The following is a 23,412-nucleotide window of genomic DNA, read 5'->3' as shown; positions in this document are numbered from 1 at the left end:
TCAACCCCGTGAGTCCTGAAATGTGCTGGTTTGGCCTTTTGTTTGTCAGGGGGTTGGGGTTTGGTTTTGGGCGTTGGGTTTGGGTTTTTTTCATTTTGGTTGTGGAATCAAATGGGGTTTTTTATTTTAAACAATAGATTATGTAAAAGTTTCTCTTGACTGCTATACTTAGAATTTAGTTATATAAACTGTTTTCCTCACACTTCTTCCTCCTCTCCTTGTTGACGCACAGAGTCCCAGGAAATCTCAGTAATAGAGAAGAGGCTGAACTGGGTTTGAGTTCTGTGTAGCATTGCTCACCCTCTGCCTCTCTGAAACTCATTTTCCAATTGCTGCCATGTGTGGAGTAAATGTCACCAATGTTTCCATCTGGGATTCTTTCTACCTTGTGTTTTCTGTCCCTGAGAAAATATTTCTTATCTGCTTTCCAGACCTTTTGTGATATGCTTAGGAATAAAAATGGCAATGCTTGATGCTTTCCTTCCTTTCCATTCTGTCTTTTGGAAAAAAAAAATCTTTTTAACAGGGGTTAAAGAAATCCCACCAGTTAAATTGGAATTAATTTGTACGTCTTTTCATTATGCACAGTTGAAGTCTTTTCCGAAATGTTTTTTTTAACAACAAAACATCCCCCAGCTTTTCATATCTGGGATTCAAAATGACAATGGATGTTAAGATCCATGGAGTTTCATTTTTTATTACAATTTAGTGTAGTAGGCAATAGAATAGGGAATGCACTGAGAGCAGCCAGGCTTTTGAAACTGCCTGTGCAGAGACTGCATATCCACACAGAAACTCTTAAGTAAACAATTTAGCTGTATGCTGTTTATTCCACCTCTCTCTTTCTCTTTTCTTTGCTAACACAGGTCCACAAAGATTCTCGAGTTCTCAAGCCCTAGCTTATGGAAGTGTGTAATGTCAGTGTGGTTGCAAAATCACACGATCTCCTAGCTCTGTATCTTATCCTTCACCCAACATTGCACAACGCTGGACTGTCAGCTAGGAGAACGAAAGGAGCCAGATTGTGTTGTGCCACCTCTTTTTCTAGTTCACGCATAAGTTGCCACCAGGATATTTTTCTGTGTTTGTAGCACGTTTGGTGGATTTGGGGCACATTCTTTGCTTCCATTCTCCTCATTCATGTGACCCTTTCCCAGTGCTTCCAAATGAGCTAATGTGTCTTCAACATGGAGAAAACCAACTGAGTTGGTTAGGATGTGTATTGTTCTCTTGTTTTATTTGTGGGTTGTTTGGGGTTTTTTTTAATTGGTCTTTGTTCTGTTCTTTTTAAAAAAACATATCTACAAAAAGAGAATATATAACTTTCTGCCCTAAATACCTCTTTTGCATCAGGGATGGATATTTTAATGGAGTGAGGTGTAATAGCAGAACAGTGCCATGTCTCTGTCCTCACGAGCATCGCTGCATGCAGATTAGAAAGGCTCTGTAGTGCTGCTACTGTATGCCAGATTTGCTATTTGCTCTTGTTTGCATGATAGTATTTCTAATTTACTAATATGATATGGAAATAATGGCACATCACCAATCTTTCAACATATTGTATCACTGCTTTATCATATTAGGCTAATACACTGCGAGAGTTGATAGCACCTCTCCATGTCAAATGGGAACCACATCTCTTGGCACTGAACCGATTGGACTCAAAGGTTGATAAACTTATCATTAGAGAATTGGCACGACGGAGACTCAACTTCAGCCTCTTGCAAGCGACCTAATGGCCTCCGTTCAGAAAGTCAGTTCTCCTCGAATAACTTTGATGTTTATAACAGAGAACAGACCTGTTAAAGCATAGACAACCACATGCCTGAATATGAGGCCTCCAGGAAGGTGTCAAAGGGCATGGCCAGTCTTTTGAAGAATGCACCCTTTCCACAATGGGACTAGGCACAAAGTCAGATCCAGTCTACATGGAGCACATTTGCAGAAAATACTGCCCCCGCACGGGAGAACGGAAGGGGAAGAGGGTCTTGGCAGGGGAAGGGCTTTGATGTCACTCAGTCTTGTTCTGCACACCTCGAGGAATTAAAGAGGGATTCAGCCATGGTAACTGTAATTTCCCATTGCTTGTACTGAACTCCAGTGAACCCATTCAGGCCAACCAGACAGAGTCGTGTCATTTAAGCGTGCTTCACATTAGTGAAGGAAGTTTCCTTACTGTGTCATGCTAAACTAAGTGTATTCTGTCAAGTGGAGGTATGTACAGACCTTTCAGAGACTTCCATTTATCCAGTGGTTTGTACTGAATTCCCAGAGGGTACACTGGCACTCATTCGGATGGTGATGGAGAAGATACCTCACGCTGAGATTTATTAGGCTCTGCATTAAACTCTTTGGTTCCTCTTTATCTTCTAGGACTAAAACATGTGAGTGATGCTGCCTGGCTAAGCAGGCACAAAGTATTCTCTGTGTAACACCCAGACTCCAGAGGGCTGTTTTGGGGCCAGTATTTGTCTGGATGTCACTCAAAGTAGATTCAGATATTGTATTTATCATTATGTTCTGAGTCCCCTATGGGTTGATGTTTGCCTCTATCTCTGTGATTAGAATGTGGATTTTCCTTGATATATTTGGCTAAGGGTGTATTGTAATAATGTTAATGCTAATTACTTGATATTTCATACTATCTTACGGGGAGATACTTTTAAAAAATGTATTTTGAAATGTTTTCTTTCTGTTTGCTCAATGTATGGTATTGCATTATGTTAATACCAATAAAATTATATATATATATAGTTATATATATATTTCCCTTTTATAAAGAAGTAAATTATGCTTTTTTGCCTCACAAACAGGAAATGTGCAGTGAATAAAATTACATCATTCTGCCTTACAGCAGGTGACAAAGCTTATAATAGTTTTAATATTCTTTTTTGAAAAATAAAAAGTATAGTAAGACATAAATTAGTTGGAAATTCATCAAAATGCATGTTTTATATTTCTGCTCAATGGGACTGTCACAAAACAGCCTAAATATTTAGCAATGTTGTTTTGGCATCTTTAATTTTTTCTAATCAGAAACATGCACTGTATTGCTATTATTGATTACAAAACTGTACTGTCATAAATTTTTGCCTGTTGGCCAGATAGACAAACCCTCTGAGTTTGTCTGTAGGATTGATTTTAAAATTTAATTTAGTGCTCTTTCCAATGCTTGGCAAAGGCAGAATTTATTTTTTATATAAGGTTGCCTTTGAAGTACCTGCCTCTGCCAGGAATGATAAATCACTGCTAAGTACATAAAGATTCTGCAACCTGAAGGATATGTGATTAAAGTCTTGTTGGAATGGCCTGCAACCCCAGCCAGTCCTTTACATTCTGTCATTAAATTCCATAATTAGTTAGAGGTGAAATGTTTTGGAAAAGAATTAGAGAAGCAGAAGCAAGGATGTGACTCTAAAATGTCCTTTGGCTGCCATTTGGGGTAACACTGATGGCTTATTTGCTGCTCATAGCCAAAGGCCAGCATATATCTGCACTAATGCCTATTAGATTGTCTTCAGCTTCCTCTCTTTCTTTTCCCCACCCTTTCTAACATATTGTATTGAGTATCTTTGTTTTGCAGAGGCATTCAGAAGGGCTGTAATTAGCAGTCCCTGGCATTTAATTGCATACACATTTGTTAAATATTTTTCTGTATGCCTTAAAATAAAGTATAGAAAATGGCAGTAAATGTTTCTTTAATGAAGGCATTTGATTTATTCATGAAGTCAGGATTTTATAAAGGTGTTATTTTGGGCTTAATAAAGGAAATAAGCCAGCAAATTTTCTGTCGTGCTTTTGCATAACCATTGTCTGTCAGGGCTGACGTTCAGTTCCTTTCTCTTGTTCCTTTTGTGGCAAACACATTCTGCCCAGTGGGTGGGGAATGGACCTTTCTGCTGTGACCACTCTCATGCCAGTTTTGAGAGCACTTTACGCTGAGGTTCATACATGTTCACAAGTTCATTTTGACATCTGATGACATGAGTGATGTCTAGAAAACCATGTGGAATTATTGCATTTCTCCCGTCACAGCAATAGCTTTTGTCCTGAAAGGTACCTTGAACTCTGTGTGGTGCTTACAGACCATGGGGGTGTGATGGGCATTCAGCAGCTGATGGGGGGTGCCTAATATTTGGCAGTGTTGTGCCCTGCATAATTAAGATGTAAATCAGGGTGCAGTTTAATTTGATTGGAATCTGATCAGTGCAGCTGTCATAATGTGCAGTTATAAATCCATTAATAAATCTGAATATCTGAATAAATATGACATCTTCTGGGATAACATTTTGGGAAGTATTTCGGGCCCCTTCCAGAAACCCCTCGGGATGTGCTTCCCCAGCAGACCACAGTGGGTTACAGAGGTAACTGAGGCAGACACTCAATTAACCTGGCCCCTGCCCACACTAATGTTTCTCCCATGTTGAAAGCAGAATTGCAATTCCTTAGTGATGCCTTTTGGAAAACTCCACTCTCAGTGCTGCTTTTTCATACAAAGAAGAAACTTGGGATGTAGCCTGAAGTAGAGTTCATTTTTTGGGTGGGTGTTGCTCACCAGGAACGTGTCCCCCATCTGTTCAGGCTTGCTTTCAGGTATCAGTCCCATAAACCTTGACAGCACTGCTGTTGTACGAGCGTGACTGTGGCTTGATTCTGACGGGTGAGTAATGTTGCTGGGCCCGTATCATTTGTCACTTAACCTTTCACAACTGTGAGTGCTGCAACCTGAGGTTAGGTTTGTAATACCAGTATTTTCCTCAAGGAGTAGTTGCTTCTATATATTACTTGTGAATTATTATTTCTAGGGAACTCCTCATCCTGTTCCAAAGCTACAGAATCCCCACATGTCTAGCAATTCTGCCCAGTTTGCTCCAGCTCCTGCCTTTCCTCATAAATACAAGTTTTCTGTTGTTTTTGAACTTCAGGGCCCAAGGGGAAGTGTACCATCAAAGTGTGATTGGTGTGTTTATGTCACTTCAGCTTTGATAGCTTGTGGTAAAATTAAACAGCACTTATATCATTGTGTGGCACAGAAAAAATTCAGGATATCCTATTTCATTGTGTAAAATACTCCCAGAGAGTCACTAAAATCAGTAGATTAAGGTTAAACTGGTGCCTTCATATGCAGCTTAATTGAGTAGAGTACCATATCTACAACCAAGGAAGTATGCAGCTATAACCCTACTGCAGAAAAGTTCTGCCACTGATTAGAATTCCATTACTTTGGGAAGCTTTGGAGTGACTTCATTCTCATGCCCTCTCTGAAATCACAGCCCACCAACATAACCTCATGAAACAGCAGGATGCGAGCAAAGAGGGAGCTACAGATGCTCATTTGAGGTGGGCAAGAGCTGTCAAGAGGCAGCAGGAGCAGAAAAAGTGAATTTTTCCCTCTGTGTGTCCCCTTCTCACTAACACAGTAACCCATTAGCTGGCACCTGCACTGCACTGCTGAGTGCATGTCAGAAATGGCTGAATGTTACTGTCAGCTCAGCAATGCAGATCTGCAGGGAGAGACACCGAGGGTTTTCCTTATGCTCAGTTTCATGTCAGCTGTGTTTAGTAAGCAGTTCCAGTTGTGTGGAAGGCTGAAGAGATGTGGCTGAGGTGGGTGTGAGACTCAGAGCAAGAGCAGCCCGAGTGTCCCATGAAGGCTGGAGGTTGCACGTGTGAACATGCTCCAGGCTGCCAGCTCACACTGCAGCCAGCAGGGCACGGGGGCCATGGCTTGTCCTTCACACGTCCCCAGAAAGGTGACTCCAGTGGAAAAGAGATTCTCAGGGATCTACTGACCCAAAAGGAAAACTGCTAGTGCCATAAGTAGTTCGCAATAAGAATTAGACCTTCAGTGCCGCAGCAAAGGCTTGGCATCTGTCAGGCCTGACAGAGTCTAGGACATGATCATTTAAAAGATGGTACCTACCTGATTCTGGCATTGAACTTGGCTGTAGTGGAAAATTCCTGAAATACCTTCAGATATCTGCTGTTTGGGACATGAGTTTTCCACTTGCCTGCACAGTTCACTTTATTTCAAGAAGCCCAGTTTATGCTCATGCATGTGAGAGGAGAAGCAGGCTGGTACCACTGGGTGTAAAACTCCAGCAAGTGCAGGACTCTGTTGTGTTGGTGCTTTCAGTGAGCATCTTCCCTAGGGAGTTTCTTTTTTTTCTCTGCAGGTTTACATAACATGAGAGAATAGAAACAGCGTACAGCTATCTTGGTAACCAAAAATACTTCAACTTTAGAGGAAATGATGGTATAAAATCCAGATCTAATACCTGCATTGAATAAATACAAAATAATAAATACAATAAACATAAAATTTAATGATCCTCCAGCTACTAAAATTTCACTAAACACATGGATCAAAGCTTGTTTTTAAATAATGCTCCTCCCTTCCTTGATTCAAGACTTTTGGGAAGATCCTGCACTTTCACATACACAGGGGCACAAAGGATAGAGGATTACATGAGTCAGAAGAAGTCAGGGAAAGGGAAGCAATACCAGTGAGAAGGGTTGCAAAGACTGGTACTGCTCAAGAAGAGCCCGTTTTACTTTTAATTTAGCTTTAACTCAGCTTGCTTAAACTTTTCTTCACTTGTAGACAACATTAATATGCTCCTGTGTGTGTGTATAGACATGTATATATAAATACGTGTGTGTGTGTGTGTGTGTGTGTTTACAGGTGTAATCACATATCCAGTCCGGCCTTGATTTTAAGGTCACATAGGACATGGCATAAGACATAGCATGTGTCTTTGTACTTTAACAGGGAAATTGCTCTGTTTTACCTAGAGCAGATGATTAGCTGCTTTTTCCATGTAGACCTGTGTTTTATTGCACCTCCTGCCTGCTGAATCATGCCAGGCTTAAATGCTGTGTTGCTTCTTCCTCTTCTCAGTAATTAGGGGTGTGACCTGTAACATTTTCCTACCAGGAGCTGACTTTCCATGTCATTGTGGCTCCCCCCATACCTGTGCAGGAGTGACATCATGCACAGCCACAGCTGTGCAGACACCATCTCCTTTAAGCCTTACATTGATTTTACCACTTTGTTCCTTTTAGCTTGGGGGGGGAAGAAAATACATAGCTTAGTCTGCCAGCCAGCCATCTAAATAGTGTTAAACATTATTAATTCCTGAACCTTTATATAAGAAGCATTTGGGTATGTCTCACTCTTGGGCAGTTTGGACTCTTAATGATTAACCTGAACCATAGCAAAGATGGATTTAGGCCTTGCACTGAGGAACCAACTGCTGCTTTGGAGGATTTCATTTCTCCCCTCTGCTGCAACACTGCTAAAATCCACATTCAGTCTCTCTCCTGTGTTCCCTGGGCTTCACAAGCCCATCCAGGCTGTGGGCACAGCCCTTGCCTGCCTGTTGGCACAGCTGGGAATGCAGAGCTGCTGCAGGAGTGCAGGAGGCTCCCCCTTCCCAAGGGCTCAGCAGGGCTCTGTGCTGCTCTGCCTCCCTGCCAGGGAAACCACTGCAGGCCCAGGCAGGGCTGACGGTCCCTGTTGTTAGCCATGGCAGAGAGATCCTGCTGTGGCACAGGAGGATTTACAAATGCTTTTGTGCTGCCTGGATTATATCAGTTATTAGTTAGCTTGTGGCAGACCAGGGTGTCTGTTCCCAACACAGACACATCAGGGTCAAGAAGGAAAAAAAACCCCAGAGGTTTGTGCACCCAAGGCTGTTTTATCTAACTTGAGACCATTTCCCAGAGGCCTGGATGCTTCTTGTTTTGAGGGAGTATTTACTGCATTTACTGTTACTCACAGAAAGTGTCTGGGACACTTGAGGTAAATGCCTCCCCTGCACAAAAGGTGAAGCAAAAAGGTGTAGCTCTCAAATTGGAATCAAATCTTTGGGATTTGGAGGGAGAAAATAACATGGCAGCTATTTAATAATGTAATTAGTGATGTATTCTAACTAAATTGCCTCCTTAATATCCTGAGAAAGCTGGGGTTAGCTGATTCCTCTGCCAGAGGGAGTGAGCTCACCAAAAGGAGTGAAAATGGGAGTTTAAATTTCAGCGGAGCCTGGAGATTTCAGTCTGACTGTGCCTTGTTCGCTTCCTGTCACAGACTTCACAGCAGCTTGGCTTTCTGGGGATTTGCAGAGGTTGGTACTTCTGCTCAAATGCAGGGCTGACTGCAAGGAGAGGAGTGGGCGTGTGTGAGAGGAGCTGCACAGCGAAGGAAAGTGCGTCACTGAGCAGAAAAGGCAGCAAACAGAAAAGAGGAGAGTAGGGAAATGGAGAATTCCATCCGGATGGCAGTGGTGCCCATCAGTCAGGATGAAAAGTCTAAAGGCAATGGGGTTGAGCCTGGGTGGTGTCTGGAGGCACTGGCAAGGACCAAAGAAAGAGCTTTGATCCTTGAAAAATATGACCTTGTTGGCAGAGTAGGTGACAAAATGTATTAACTATCCTTACACAGGCAGTTCTGTTCACCCAGCCCCACATGAAATCATGGGCTCCTCTGGTACCTCACTGAAAGACAAAAACCATACAAGATTTTGGCAGCTTGAGCTTTAGCAGAAAAGTGAATCACAGAAGTGTAGGGACCTCCACTGCTGGAGGTTATTTCGTATATTTAGAGCAGATTTATGAGAAGTGTGTGTCTAGAGACTCTCTGTGTCCAGAGAGCAGTGTGTTAGCCAGCTGGGCTGCAGTGACCTTCTACAGGGTTCTAATTCAGTACCATCCTCCTGAATCATCAGTTTACATGGACCAATCATCTCTTGGTCCACGTAAATACCAATGGTAACTTTCTCTCTGGTCACTTTTCACAGAAGTACCTTATGCTCTTATGATCTTGGTTTATAAGAGAGAAATAATGGAAAGATTAATTGCCAAACAGAGCCAGGAGGTGATTACACTTTAGTGCATCACAGAGCCTGGTGCATGCTCTTCTGAACAGCAAGTGACAACACAGTATGAGAAATCCCACCAGTTTTTCACTGAATGCCAAGAACCCAAACAGTTCCTGACTTGTTGGAGTTTCACCTACTCAGCCATAATCTTCATCTCTCTCTCTCTCCTGAGAAAATGTAGAAGTAGTTACAAATATTTACTGCATTCTAATAACTGAGGGCAGAGTACAAAAAGTTCAGAATCTTTTCCTGCAGAAAGCAGAATAGTGAAAAATAATAATAAACACAATGTTTACTAGATAAATGTATTCATTATCTCCAGAACTGAAGCAAACAGTTTTGCATTCACTTGAAGACAGCAGGAGCTTCTTTGTTACAAAATTCAGTACCTGTATGTTCTTGCATTTGGAAGACAAGGGTTCTCACCGGATTTAGATCCCATGTGTTGCAGTTTGTGCGGCTTTAATTCTCCTGAGTTACAGAGTTGTTCAGCCTTCTGTGGGGCAGGGGACAAAATTACAGCTTCAGAGAAGACACCCTGCTTTTCAGCAGTATGTGGAAACTGTGACCTGGCAGTGCATTCAGAAAAACAGCAAAGATGCAACCCCCTACTCAGCAGCTGAGTGAGTGTGAAAAACAACTGTTGTGTTGGCTGCTGGTCTGAGGTCACCTGCAAATCCTATTAGACCACATTTTCTACTTAAACAAAACATTAGCAGAGGTCTTATTCTTCCTTAACAAGACATACATGCTGTAAAAGCATGACTAGCATGCAAATGCACCAATTTTAAAAAAGAAAATATGTTTTAAGCTCAGTTCTATATCTAACAGAATACCTCAGCTGCTTTATGGTGCCAAGGGTTTCACCAACACCTACAGGAAATCAATCAAAGGCTCTAGCAGAAGGCTGAGGGAGGGGAGCTGTGTGTGTAATCTCATTCCCGCCTACTGAGAGCCATTGAGAGCAGCAGCACCACCTTCAGCATTTCTCTGGAAAATATTAAGGTTTGGGATGTGTTTTTGTGCCGCCCACTGCCCTCTCCCCCACCATGGGTGAACAAGGCATCTTGCCCTCTTTAGAGCTTTCCCAGCCTCAGCAGCAGCAAGGCATTTAAGGGACTTGTTTTTCTTCCCTCCTCTTTCCTCTTTAGGAAATCCTGTCCCCTTTTTGATGTGCTGCTCGTGGTGACATCACCGAGTCAGGGACAGAGTGTGGGGGAGGCAGCCCCAGCCTGTGGAGGTGATGTTCTGATGCCTTCAGAGACCTGCTGCCAGTGTTCTGCTGCCCAACCCAGCCTGTGTCCTGCCCCCACAGCCCTCTGCCCTTCCCGAGCAGTCTCAGAGCTGTTCCCATTCAGGGCAGGGCAGGAGTGCTGTGTCCACACTCCCTCTGAGGCCCAGGTTGAGCAGGGGGTGCCTGTCCCAGGGGATGAGCCCTGAGGAGCACCAGCCATGCAGATCCCAGGCCAGCAGTGTGGGGCACAGGATTTATAATTACAGGGGCCGTGTAACCATCCAGGTTCATTAAAGGCACTTGGCATTCAGTTCTGAACCTTAGGGTGGAACTCAAATGCTGTATTTTGCCTTGATGGGGAGTTGCTGTGTTTTTGGAAGCCATGGGGTTTTGATGTCAAGCCTGGGTGTAGTGGCTGGTTGCTAATCCAGGCTCTAGATAACTCTAGCAAAGTGAATGTAGATGGTGTGGAGTCAAAGTGCTGGCCTGCTTCTTCAGCAAGCCATCCCTGTCCTAATCCCTTCAGGGTGCAACCTTGGCAGTGCTGCTGGGGAAGAGACACCTGAGGAAAGATCTCTTTTGCCTTGCATAGCAAGAGATGAGAAAGAGAGAGAGAGAGAAACAGGTGTCAGATACTCCTGTGAGACCAGGAGGGAGTTTGCCCTTTGCCCTTTAGCAAATCACTCCCTCCACAGCTGTCAGACTGGTGGACATCAGCATTCAGCAACAGGAACTGATAGAGAGAGCCCAAACTTCTGACCTCATTGCTGCATAGACTTCTTAAGAAAGCACAAATGTCAAGACCACAAAAGATTTTAACTATTCTCTAATTATTCAGCTACTGAATGTTTTGCCCTTTAGCCCATTAGATGTTTTAATAAGAAAGAAAATTACAAGAAAGAGAAAAGCATCTAATTTCTATTTTATTTCAGTTCTGGCCACCATTGACAGTGATGAACCCAGCTCACCAAGCAGGGTAGCACAGGATGGGATGATTTGGGGAGCTCTGTGCAGACTCAAAATAATTCCATCGATAAAGAGTCTCTAACCCTTCTTCACTTCCATATCTCTTTAAAAAAATTTCAAATGTGTGCTTTAAAAACATTTGCTCTCTAAAAGGCCAAAGGAATAAACTCATGAGAGAGAAAGCAGGATTAGTTGCTGATTGCAAAATTCTTGGATTGTATAAAGATCTGTACAAATGCAAACACTTTTTTGATGGGGTGAGGAGATTTGGGTTTCTGGAGTTCTTGCCTGATCCTGAGGAGAGTTGTTGCCCTACTCCATAGTAGGGCTCAAATGGGAGGTGGCCTCAGGTAGCTCGTGATGGACTAAAAATGCCACTTCTAAACACAAACTGTCTTCTCTCTTGGTGACTGATAACAAACCCTGTAATCACCTGAGGACACTGCGGTTCTTCACTGAGGGTGCTTCTGCATGTGGCAAACTTCCAGCCAGCAGAAATGACTGTCTTGGAGCAGGGTCAGTCACAGGGTAAAGCTGATGCTTGGAACCAAGCAGCCTTCCTGCAAGAGCCTCTAGGAAAGCCTCTGGAGGACACGGGCACCTTGAGCCAGGAGAACAGGCAGCACTGTGAAAGCCAGGGAGGATCCTTGCCTGGGCATCCCCAGGGCTCTGCCAGCAGCCAGGAGGCCACGCACAGGCAGTGTCTGGGTGTTGCATGAACGTGTGTCAGTGTGCAGGGGGCAGCAGGGACAGAGCTAAGGAACAGCAAACACTGTCCCACGGGCTGCCCTGGCTAATCCCGATCCCCTCTCAGCTAATCCTGACTGCACTGGTGCTTGCAAAGCTTGTACGGAGTCACCAGTTTCCTCTGGGGGAAACATTGTCTGGAAGGTTGAAGTGGTTTGATGTTTTCTAAATGAAACATTTCAAATGCTCATATCAGAGTAACACTTCATGCCCAGCTTTTGCTTGGTTTTGCTTTTAAAGAAGCAAAACCTTTTTTTTTTCTCTTATTTTCTTTCTTTTTAAATGCTTTCGATACTAGTTAGAACAAATATTTTAAAGCTGTAATAAATAAATACTTCTCATATTTCTGTATTTTGATATAGTACATAATAAATATTATTTTTTTTAAAACCAAACTATAATGCAAACAGCTCTGTTTTGGTTTGCTATGATGCCAGGTCATGGTTGTGCTCTTATATTTAGTCTCCAGTTTGCTGCTGAACCATGAGGTAATAGTAAAGTAACAGACCAGCATAAGTGACAGCATTACTGACTATTGAACAGCACCACTGAGTATCAAAAATAAGAGACAAAAATAAGTGGACTTTCTTAGGACATGTCATTCCAGAGCCACCATCACATATTCTTGAGTGCTGCTATCAGAACTGCCAGCCTGAGATGTGATCCCTGATGGGCTCCTCAGCAGGATGCTTCCAGGGCTTCCTCTGCTCATAACAAGGAAGTCACCAGAACCATGTAACTGCAGTACCAGAAATCTGATTTCTGGTACTAAGTCACTCTAACATTACTGCACCTTGCACTGTGTCTCTTTTTTCCCTCTTTCTCTGCATGTCAAGTTTTTACATTCTTGAAAGTTTTTCTCCCTTTCTTGTGAAGTCAATAGCAAGAAGGAGCAGTCGCAGCGCTCTTTTCTGGAACTTAGGAGGTGTGAAATATTCTCTTTATGGTCTAGTTAAACCTGTTAAACATTTGGCAGAGGTTTTTGATAGGTCTTCATGTAATCACATTAATGATACATTGTTGCTTTCTCTATTTCTTCCTCCTTTTTTGTTTTCCCCTTTGTCTCATTACAGTTGAAACTATAGAGGAAAAAACAGCAGACTCCTTGCAAGATTTGTACAGAGCCTTGGAGCAGGCCAGCCTGTCTCCTTTAGGAGAACACCGGATTTCCACTAAGCTGGAGTATAAGAAATCTTTTATAAAGAGATGTAGCGATCCAGTAGTCAATGAAAAACTGCACCAGCTGCGAATTCTGAAAAGCACTTTAAAGGTGAGATAAAACAGGGAGGAAAGATCCTGCCCCAGGGTTGGACTGGGCTGTATTGTAATGAGAGATTATTGTGTGCAGCTGGAGTCCAGGCTGAGCCCAGTGTGCAAACAAGGGAGACACAGGGAAGCACTGCTTGAAAAGAGGAGGAAAAATGTGCCTGGGAGAGCAGTCAAAGTGAGGGCATCAGTTTTAGTTTCTTTATTTTCTTGTGTTTAATCTCAGTCAGCTGCTCCTCCTCTAGCTAGTTTAACAGAAGTTGACACCAAATTATTGGAGGAAACCTTAATCCCTTTTTTGTTCCTGAACGTTTTGATTTACCAAAACACATTCACTTTGTAATTGCCAAAGTCTAAAGTTAAACAAAGCCAGCCTTTAGAAGGGAACAGTATCTCTTGCAACACTTGACTGTTTTCTAATTGATGTGCTTGTCCAGGAGGAAACTGTGTGCTTGCTTTCTGTGTAAACTGATAGGATTGTTGTATTTAATCAGTAAGATTGATTAAATAAGTAGTGGTAATGATAGATCTGAAAATTTATATGGTCATTTTAAATGTACTACAGCTCTTTTAGCCTCCTTGTCAGCTTCCTTTGTTTGTTACAGCAGTTTCAGTTATGCCCTGATAGAGATTTTAGCAAACAATATGCTGGATTTCCTCAGGGACCCTGTTAACTATATTAAATTACCACATTTTAAGCCACCAGATAATTGTACAGTGCATTTTGTAACAGCTTTCATCAAAGAGGGCTTTATAAACATTAATTAATTTAGTTTTCTATCACCTAGAGAAGCATTTAGACAATATTATTTTCATGCTGTGGTGCTCCCATCCTGAAAAGAAATCCTGCATGTGCTTAACTTTCTGTGCTGTATCATCTCCTTGAAGGCAACTTGCATTATTATCTTGGTATGTGAGTCTTTGCAGGATTGAAGGCTGGCAAAAAAGGGCAACATTCACAGCTGTCCATGACTTCCACAAGCATGAGAATCTGAAACAAAACCGCAGTGCTCTCACACTCATTGGGGTGGCAGGAGGTTCACACTCTAGCTGTGGGTTTGTACCACAGTGGGGGGACACACCTCAGCTGTGGGCCAGCACCAGCAGCCTGCTGCTGTGCTCAGTTGTCTCTTTGTTAGTGGTTATTGATGCCTGAGAGGCATTGTACCAGTGCCTTCCTGCAAATGAAACTGCTTTCCTTCAGGCAAGTCCAAAAAACAGTGCAGCCTCTTGATCCAGCAGGTGCCTGGTTTTGTGCTCCTCTGGAACTTCTTTCCTTTGGACCAAGCAAACACAATTTTTTTGTTCTCTGTCCATGAGCCATATTTTCTAAGCCTGTCAGCACTCTTGTTTGGACTGTGATTGGTGTAAATCGTTCTTATGTACATGAGACCAATAGCGGAAAATGTAATGGCAGCAAGGAGCAGATAATTGATGTTTTCTGCACAGAGCAGTGTAGAGAGACACGTGCTTGGTTTGCAGGGACCTCAGGGTAACTTGTGACTGGCTGCATTACAGCCCAGAGCTCCACCTCTGCCATACTACTGGCAATGGTATCAACCAGTAGCTACTGGTGTTACCTAATCAATTAGCCTTTCTTTTTATCAGTGCCTGTCATTTCTCCTTCCTGAATGCAGCCAATTGCACTGGCCTGTTGGCACTGATGTTCTGAACTCTCCTTGAATTTTATCCTACATAATAATACCCAGAGACAGTCCTCCAAATTGCTTCTGGCTCTTGATAGCCTATCTTCTAAGTCATTAATGAAGATCCCTGTGCTTTCTATCTTGTGATAACACAAAATCATTCTGCTGTCATTGAGTATGAGCCGCCTGGCTGGTAGTGCAGAGGTGTGGGACCAGCCACAGAAATAAGTTATGGCAGCTCAAGCAGAGATCTGGTGATCAGGAATTCCCATGGTTTCTTTTCCACAGCTTGTTTTCAGCTTGCCCTCTCTTTCTGGAAATGAGTACTCTAGCAGGCAGTGTTAATTTGATGTTGTTTGCACAGCAATGAAAGCACTGCTTATGGAAGATGTCTCTGACCCCTCTGATCTGTCCCATCATACACAGCTTCATATTTCCCCTTGCATGCTACCCAGAAGGATTTAACATACTCATAGTATGGCCGTGGAAAATGTGAGTTAGCCATGAGGAGTGTGAAACCCACCTTGCAGGGAGGTTGGAGGGGAGATTACTGCTGGTGGCCATGCCATTCCTGTGCTGAGGAGCAATGCTGGAAACCTCAGGTGTTTGTTAGCTGTGTTTCCATCACCAGAGAGGGTTTATGGTACAGTCACTTCCCCTGCCTGCATGGTGCATTAAGGAGGCACCAACAATGTTATATTTTCCCTTCTTCTGCCTTCTCTTTGCCACATCAGTGGTAGAAGAGGTTGCAGCCAGCCAGCCCGTGGCATGCAGTAGTCTGTAGTGAGGATGAGCTGTCATTCCCATGGGACTCTTGCACAAGCCTTTGCAATGCAGAGCTCTGGTGCCCCCATGACAAGCCTGTAAGGAGCTGGAGCTGTGCTGTGTCCCACACACCCACACAGTATTTCTGATCTATCAAGAGCAAACAGATGGCACTTTGTTGTGTGAAACCCATCCTGAGAAATGCAAGCAGCTGATAGTAAAGAGGGCAGGGCCTGCTTTTTGTGGGGCAGGTGGGGGAATAGGAACTCTTACTGAGGGTTCTGGACACAGTGAGGGAAGCCCAAGCCCCACAGGGGAATGTGGGACACCCTGTACAAAGGGCTCCAGTGTGTGAGTGCTCAGAGATCAGATAGTCCTGTGCTTTCAGGGGTCTGAGGCTTGAGTTGTACCCTCCATTCTCTGCTTCCACCCAGTGATTGATTTTGTCAGTGACTCATCACTTGCATTAACTCTTTGCTTGTTCCTTTTCTCTCACAGGCCAGGGAAGGAGAAGTAGCCATTATAGATAAAGTTCTGGATAATCCAGCCTTGACGTCTAGAGACTTTCAAGAATGGAAACAAATGTACCTTGATCTCTTCATGAACACCTATGAAAGCAGCCCCCGGAGGGACTCTGTTAATGGCTCGTCTGAGGTTGAAGCACTTATAGCCTCGCTAGCACACACTCACTCTTACATAGAAACACATGTATGAAAGTCTCTTTTTGTCCATTTGCTACACCCCAGCCCTTTACTTAAGTGCATAAAGTAGTTTTTATATCAATATGTGAGAGCACTAGTAAATTATATTTTAATGTTACTCAGCTGTGTGAAACCTTCAGTGGTCAACAACACCACTTCTTTAATGAGGATTAGTATATTTTATATGCTACCAATGCTCTGCTTATGTTTACCTTCTCTGAATTAAAAAACATGATCTTTACCTATTGAAGAAAAGGATTTAAAAGCATTTTTGGAAGACTGTGGCCTTCATGCAGGAAGTTCCACATGCTGTAAAGCTTTTGTTATCAAAGGTCAGTTTTACAATGATATTTTATATTATATAATTCCAGTATTGCATTGCATTTTTGGAGTGCAGGTACTGTTTTGGTGGTGGGAGAAAACCAATTTTTATATTTCATGAGAAACTCTAGGATTTTTCTTAAATAACAGGGAAAAGATGTAATACAGTGGCTGTGTTTCAGTTTTGTCAAACACATAAAAGGGTGAAAATCGGCAGACAAAAAATTACTAATGTGAGTTTAAGTGTCAAAAGGTTAGGTCTTATTTGTCTTATTTCTTTGTGCTTTTTTTAAAGCCTGTTGCTTAGGTTTACCACCGGTGCAAAGGGATGCTGGTTTGTAATATAATTAAGACCGAATTGTGTGTTGTCTCTTAATCACATTAGGTTGATTCACCAAAAAAAAAAAAAAAAAAATCATGGTACTGTGATTGATGAAGCTTTTGCACTGAAGGTATCAGTATAATGTGCAGATTTTGCAAAAGAGAAAATATAGACTTTCAACATCATTGGTAGCAGCGTTTCTTTAGACCAGAACAGCAGCAGTGGAAAAGGTTTCCAATGAAATGCTTCAAATCTGAGATGCTTTGAAGATTCCCACAATAGAAAAGGAGTGAATAGGATTTTTCAAGTAGTTTCTTATGTGTTTTCTGAGCTGTGAAATTTGGCTGTATTGTATGCAGGGATAATGTGTGATGAGAGCAGAACTGAGCATGGAACCTGAAAAATAACCAAGGAGTAAAAAGGCCTCTGGTTTGCTTTTGAAGGGGAAGGGATGTCTCTGGCTTCTGCTGCGTTCACAAGCCAATTAAAATGTTTTAAACTTCCGTGAGATTTGTTATCTGCTGAAGACAACCCAGTGAATATGAGGGGAAATAGCTCCTTAGAGTCAGGCACATGCCTGAAATAAAAGTGGGAGGGAACTCTTAAATCATATATTTACTTTTTATGGACTTGGTTTTGAAAAATGTTAAGAGCATGACAAAATATTTCTGCTGCTCTTCAGTATTTTGCTGCGTAAGTTAGGACTCATGACATGATTTAATAATGCTCATGTGGAAAGGAAAAGCCTCCTTTATACTTTAGTGAGTTGTACTCTTAACCAACCTGAGACTATTGCCTGTACAGCTCAGTGAATGTACTTTAAACTTTATGAACTCTGATATTTCCTGGCAGTTATATCCATGAAGGGATGAAGGAAAGAATGGACAGACTTTCTTTCTTTCTTTCTTTCTTTCTTTCTTTCTTTCTTTCTTTCTTTCTTTCTTTCTTTCTTTCTTTCTTTCTTTCTTTCTTTCTTTCTTTCTTTCTCTTTCTTTCTTTTCCTTCCTTCCTTCCTTCCTTCCTTCCTTCCTTCCTTCCTTCCTTCCTTCCTTCCTTCCTTCCTTCCTTCCTTCCTTCCTTCCTTCCTTCCTTCCTTCCTTCCTTCCTTCCTTCCTTCCTTCCTTCCTTCCTTCCTTCCTTCCTTCCTTCCTTCCTTCCTTCCTTCCTTCCTTCCTTCCTTCCTTCCTTCCTTCCTTCCTTCCTTCCTTCCTTCCTTCCTTCCTTCCTTCCTTTCCTTTCCTTTCCTTTCCTTTCCTTTCTTTCCTTTCTTTCTTTCCTTTCTTTCTCTCCCCTTTTTCCCTCTTCCTCCCCTTTTTCTTTCTTTTCCTCTTTCTAGCCCTCATTTTCTACCTTGTTATTGCGTTTGGATTGCAAATGTTCTGCAGATTTTGCACAACTGTACAGAAGAGTGGCCTTTCTGTAGCCCATTTTCAGTAATCCTATATTCAAGTTGTCTGGATGACAAATCATGTATTAACATTTGTATAGAATTCTGGATGCAGTGTAAGATTTGTACTATTAGAAGAATATTGTTTGTATAAACTGGACATTTATTTACTGCATGGGTACTGACTTGTATATTAAATTTGTGAGGTTTTTGTAAATTTCTCTTAAAAATGCTTGACTTGAAATGGATCGTGCTATTGTTCCAAGCATTTAGATTCTCTTGCTATTGTTTTACTGGACCAAAAGTAAATATATTCATATGAAAAACTCTTTATATCTGATGGATGTATATGCACATTGTGTAGTTGATTCCTTGTCAAAACCAAGGCAGTTCAGAAGAATTAGATCTGTTGCTATGCAACAGCCATTCTGCCTGCACTTTACATTAGTAAAGTTAGCTTGATTGCTTTAAAGGTGAAAATTAAACATTACAGTTTTTTAAGCTAGTCTAGTGACAAAGAACTTGTGTCCTCTCCATTGTGCTGCCTTCTTTTAAGACTATTAAATGTTCTTCTATATATATTTTTATTGTATTAACTCTCAGCCTAGAAAGGGAACACTGTAAAATGAAGTACAATAAATTTAGCTTTTAAATTAACATCTGTGGCTCAAGATTCACTTTACTCCATACCAAACTGATTCTGTGGCATCTGACCATTTTGTCTGCATTTCACATATCCATGAATCTTAAAGTGCCCCAGTGTGACTTCAAACGCTGCCAGGGTGGCCAAAAGGGAGTGACATTATTGCTGATTTGTATGTAGGCAGACACTGAGTAAAGACTTCTGAAAACCTTCACTTAGCTCCCTCCCCTTTGTACTCTTTGATGAAAGTAAACCCTTTTTGACTGCAGGGTTCTCTCGTGTAGCAGTTCAACAGCAATGAAGCATTTTACCCTTATGAGCAGGTGTGATAAAACAGTGTGTGGTGCCAAGGTAAATGCCAAGGCATCAGTAACATCCTGTTACTCCTGTAGGAAGCTTCTTGGAGGCTAAGGATAAGGATACCCACTCAGCTCTGGCCATCTAAGCTAGCACAGGGTTTGGACACAAAATAAATGCACATCACCAGTAGTGCGCATCTTTAAAATAACACCAAATAAACATCTGGAAGGTGTTCTACAACAAAGGCCACTGAGAGAGAAATGGCTTCTATCAGACAAACACTGTTTTAACTTTCAGCTGTAGCTGAGTCTATGCAGTGAAAAGTCCATGCTTTCTGTCCAGTAATTTCATGCTGGTTAGCTAAGACATTCTTGCCTAATAAGTAGTATATCAAATAATACCTTTTCCTTGGCAATACTTGCTACTAATTCTTGTAGGCATCAATTTTCTAGTCTTTATACAGCTCTATACAGCTCTCTTTCCTTTTGCTTAGCCATAGCATAAAAACTCGATAGCACTTACCAGCTAGGAAAATTACCTCTGATTAAGAAAACAGAAAAGACGGATTATATTTTTTAATATATGAAAAATCCCACTTGCAACACCTACTAATTGCTATCTAGGTATTATCCAAAAGTCAAGGATTACAATTCTCACTCATCACCTCGAAGCATGCTACTTGCTACATCCTTGCTCAGTGAGATCAGCTTCCAGCTTTACAAATCCTCGATGTGTTTCCTGTGTTGGAGCCAGATTTTTTTGCCTGTTTCCACCAAGCATTTGGCTTATCCAAGCAAAGCTTCCACTTTCACATTCAGGGCCACTGCAATTTTCTTCTTCTCCAGGACCATCGTGCTCGCTCATCTCCTGGGATGGATATTCCTCGGCATGGGAGCTCAGCAGTTGGGCAGCTTCTTCTGGTGGCTGTCGCTGTCCTGCTCCTCGGCCACCTCGGAGAGCTGGAGCACGGCGCACTGAAGCCCACACCACGGCAGAGGGGCCTTGCAGATCTCTTCCCAGCCATCGTTGTCGATGTCATAGCCAACCACGTCTTGTGTGGACACCTCCAGCGAGTTTTGCCATTTCTTTCCCCCAATAAGAAGAGCTGTTTCCTCTACCACTGCCAGGCCGTAGGAGAATCGATCGTAGATCAGTGGTTTCAACCGAGTCCATTGGTTTTGATCCGGGTCATACCTTTCTATTTCAGAGAAAGGTTCATATAGTCCCAGAAAGGTGAAAATGGATCCCCTGATTGTTGCCATCTGATGCCCAAACCGAGCAATGCTCATTGGGGCACGTTTCACCCACTGCCCTTCAAGTGAGCTCAGAGAATAAACGTCACTGCTTGTGCTGGCTGGGGCCGAGTACTTGCCCCCAGAGATGTATATGGTGTTCTTGCAAACAGCACTGGCATGACCATGTATCCTGCATGGCAGTTCCCTGGTCTTGGTCCATCTATCCCTGCTGATGTCATAGACTTCCACAGATGAATGCAGCGACCCGTCCTCACCCCTTCCACCAATGGCAAAAATATCCTTGCCTAGGACACAGCAAGAAAACTGGCATCTCTTTTCCAGCATGCCCGTGATTTGGGTCCATGTGTTAAATCTTGGATCATACCGATGGACTTTGTTTGTAACCAATAAGGTCTTTCCAATTTTAGCGTCACCCAGGGTACCACTTTGTATTTCCCCTCCCAGGACATAGAGGAAGTTCCCCACCACACACACGCCGTGGTTCTGCACCCTGTCCTGCAGCTGCGTGAGGGTTCTCCATTTGTGATTGTAAACATCAAAGGCCACCACATCGGTGACAAGTCCCTCGCTTGCTGTGCCTCCCCCCAGCAGAATGATCCGAGTTTTCTGGTTCCTCAGTGTGGTGGACTTATCCTGCAGGACAGGCTGTTTGAATACAGATGTGTGGTAATTTATTGCTTTTATGATCATGCACTTAATACCTGCTGAGAGGGACACTTCTGACTGTGTGTAGGTTTTTCTCAGCTCTTCCACTGGGATGAGACCATATCTTATGTGCTCTAAAAGGCTGCTTGCATGATCCAACCTGGATTTATCCTGCTTCAGCCACAACAGGACAAGATTCAACAGGCGGCATTCTTCCACCATGGGGAGATCTGGTGATTGAATCACTGTTAGCAAAGACCTGAAGTTCAGCTCAAGAAGTCCTGACAAATCCAAGTCCAGCAGCTTCCAGACATTTTTGATAATGTATTTTTCTGCAGCTGCTAAGGCATCTGGCAGGTAGAACCTCCTGGCCACATTGGCAGAGTAGCAGCAGTTTTCCAAGGAAAGATTGTTAACTAAGTACTGATTGCACAAGGCAATAGCATCAGTCACTTGCAAGTAGCTTGCAGCTTCCAGGGTATCCTCCAGGCTTTCAAAGGAAAGGGGCAGCAAGGATGTGTAAATGAAATCCAGGATGTGCTGGAGCCCAGTGGGTGAGACAACTTGTAGGTGAATGACACTGGCTTTAGACTCTTGGGTATAACTTTTGAACATGGCTCGGAAGTAGTCGCTGGAGCATGCCAACAAGGACTTGTGTGCAGGAAACTCGTTTTCTTTCACTTTCAGCAAAATGTCACAGAGAAAGCCCTCTGATCTCAGGCTCTGGTACTGGGCGAGCACGGCGGTGCAGTGTGCTTTGCAGTAGGACAGGAAGTAGCTCATGGCAGACAATGCAATGCTTTTCCCTTGAGCTATTAGAGCTAAAATGCAATTAGATATTGAAACAGCTGCCTTACTCAACAGCCATTACTTGAATGCCCAGCAGACTTCCAGCTGTTAGAGAAAAGCCCAACCCAAAAAAAACCAAGTCAGTCTCTTGCCTGACATATGGGGACAGTTAGTAGATTTGTAGTGAATTCAATTCATTCCTTTATAGAGAAAATAGCTGAATGTGTATCAGCTGTAGTATGCTTACTTTTCTTGCCTCCACAAGCTGTGCAGGGATGAAGGGTCCACAGCTGTGCCGAGCACTTGCCTGGCTGGCCATCAGGTGACAGATGAGGGAGCTAGGTGACGGTCCCAGTAAATGGCCCTTGGTGTCTGCTCAGCCGTCGCCCCCAAGCCCTCTTGCTGCTCGGGCAGACCAAGGGGATCCTCTCTGGCTGCCAGCGCGTGGCTCTGAGCAGACACGGGCGAGAAGAGAGCGCCGACTTTTCTCCTCTTGTTTGTATTTTGAACTCGGATCAGTTCAGACGTCACCGCCCTGGGACAGCAGCCCCCTTTCCGTCCTCTTTCCGCGCGGTCCTGGGAGGCCTCAGCCGGAGATCAAATCAGCACCCAGGGATTATTACGGGAAGATTTTCTGAGCCCATAAATCTTTCCCCGGCAGCCACTAAGACAACCAAAATACCGTGATTAGTCACTGGTTCGATTTGACATGCATTTCTGGCTCTCTGCTTCACGTGACCCCTCCGTAGCTCACAGCTACCAGAATAGCCACAGGCTCATCCCCTCGTCCCCCTCGCCTGGGAGCCAGCCCCGGGCGGGCGAGAAATGGGGCCAGGGACTGGGCAGGCAGAGGAGCTTCCAGTGGCAGCCACAGCCAAAGCAGCTGACTTGGAATGACCTGGCTGGAAATCACAAGGGTAACACATTCGCACAAAGTGGTGACAAAAATAGATTCCCCCAGTTCGGCCATAATAAACCAAATTCTGTTTATAGAGGAGGCTTTGCATAATTGTGCTCTCAGTTACCAGCTGGGAACAAACCCGGAGCCCCCAGGGGTGGGCCAGCGCTGTCTTGCTCAACTTTCTCACTTTCAGTTTGTCCCAATTAGAAGCACTTATACAGGGATTATCCCTGATTTTCACCTGGGCACTTCAGGGTCTAATTTCTACCAGGAATAGCAGCTCTGGGCAGGCTACACATTCTTACCTCTTAAAGCTTGCTTTTATTTCTTCTTTTTTTTTTCCTGCGTAACTCTGGGTGAAGGTGTTCAGGAATCTCCTCCCGACACCTTTCTTTCCAAATCAAACACCCTCAGGACTTGCTGACCTTGCCAGGGTTGATAAATGCCTGATCATTTTGCTGCACTGTGAGCCAGCAGACTTGGGAGCAGAGAAGGATCCCACAGGACTGGAAAATTTCACTTTTTGCTTAAGCCCAAGGTAAAGCCTTTTTACTGTATTTGTTTATACTTATTTATGTGATGTCATTAAATTCTGGCTTACCTCTGTAGCTGAGCAGTGTTTGGAGCTGACTGGATCCTAATAT

The 23,412-nt window shown here is 43.2% G+C and overlaps 2 protein-coding genes across 9 annotated transcripts in view; one reads left to right on the top strand and one right to left on the bottom strand.

Annotated features, from left to right (window-relative positions):
* CNKSR2 (connector enhancer of kinase suppressor of Ras 2) overlaps positions 1–18,891 on the top strand; it is a 205,561-nt gene extending 186,670 nt beyond the window's left edge. For 6 of the 8 annotated variants that reach the window (XM_064407495.1, XM_064407493.1, XM_064407492.1 and 3 more), the window contains 2 exons: positions 12,900–13,096; positions 16,002–18,891. In XM_064407495.1, coding sequence (XP_064263565.1) covers positions 12,900–13,096; positions 16,002–16,217 — 413 coding nt within the window. In that variant the 3' untranslated portion in view covers positions 16,218–18,891. Of the gene's footprint in view, positions 1–866; positions 3,784–12,899; positions 13,097–16,001 lie in introns of those variants that run through there. The other 2 variants (XM_064407498.1, XM_064407497.1) reach the window with 2 other exon arrangements.
* Positions 18,892–19,840: 949 nt separating this feature from the next.
* KLHL34 (kelch like family member 34) lies at positions 19,841–22,240 on the bottom strand. The gene has a single exon (XM_064411268.1). It carries the CDS (start codon positions 21,859–21,861, stop codon positions 20,074–20,076), a length of 1,788 nt encoding a protein of 595 aa, XP_064267338.1. The 5' UTR covers positions 21,862–22,240; the 3' UTR covers positions 19,841–20,073.
* Positions 22,241–23,412: the final 1,172 nt, after the last annotated feature.

Source organism: Passer domesticus, chromosome 2 (assembly GCF_036417665.1).
Source record: "Passer domesticus isolate bPasDom1 chromosome 2, bPasDom1.hap1, whole genome shotgun sequence".
NCBI lineage: Eukaryota > Metazoa > Chordata > Aves > Passeriformes > Passeridae > Passer > Passer domesticus.
This window is presented reverse-complemented; position numbering and strand designations above follow the sequence as displayed.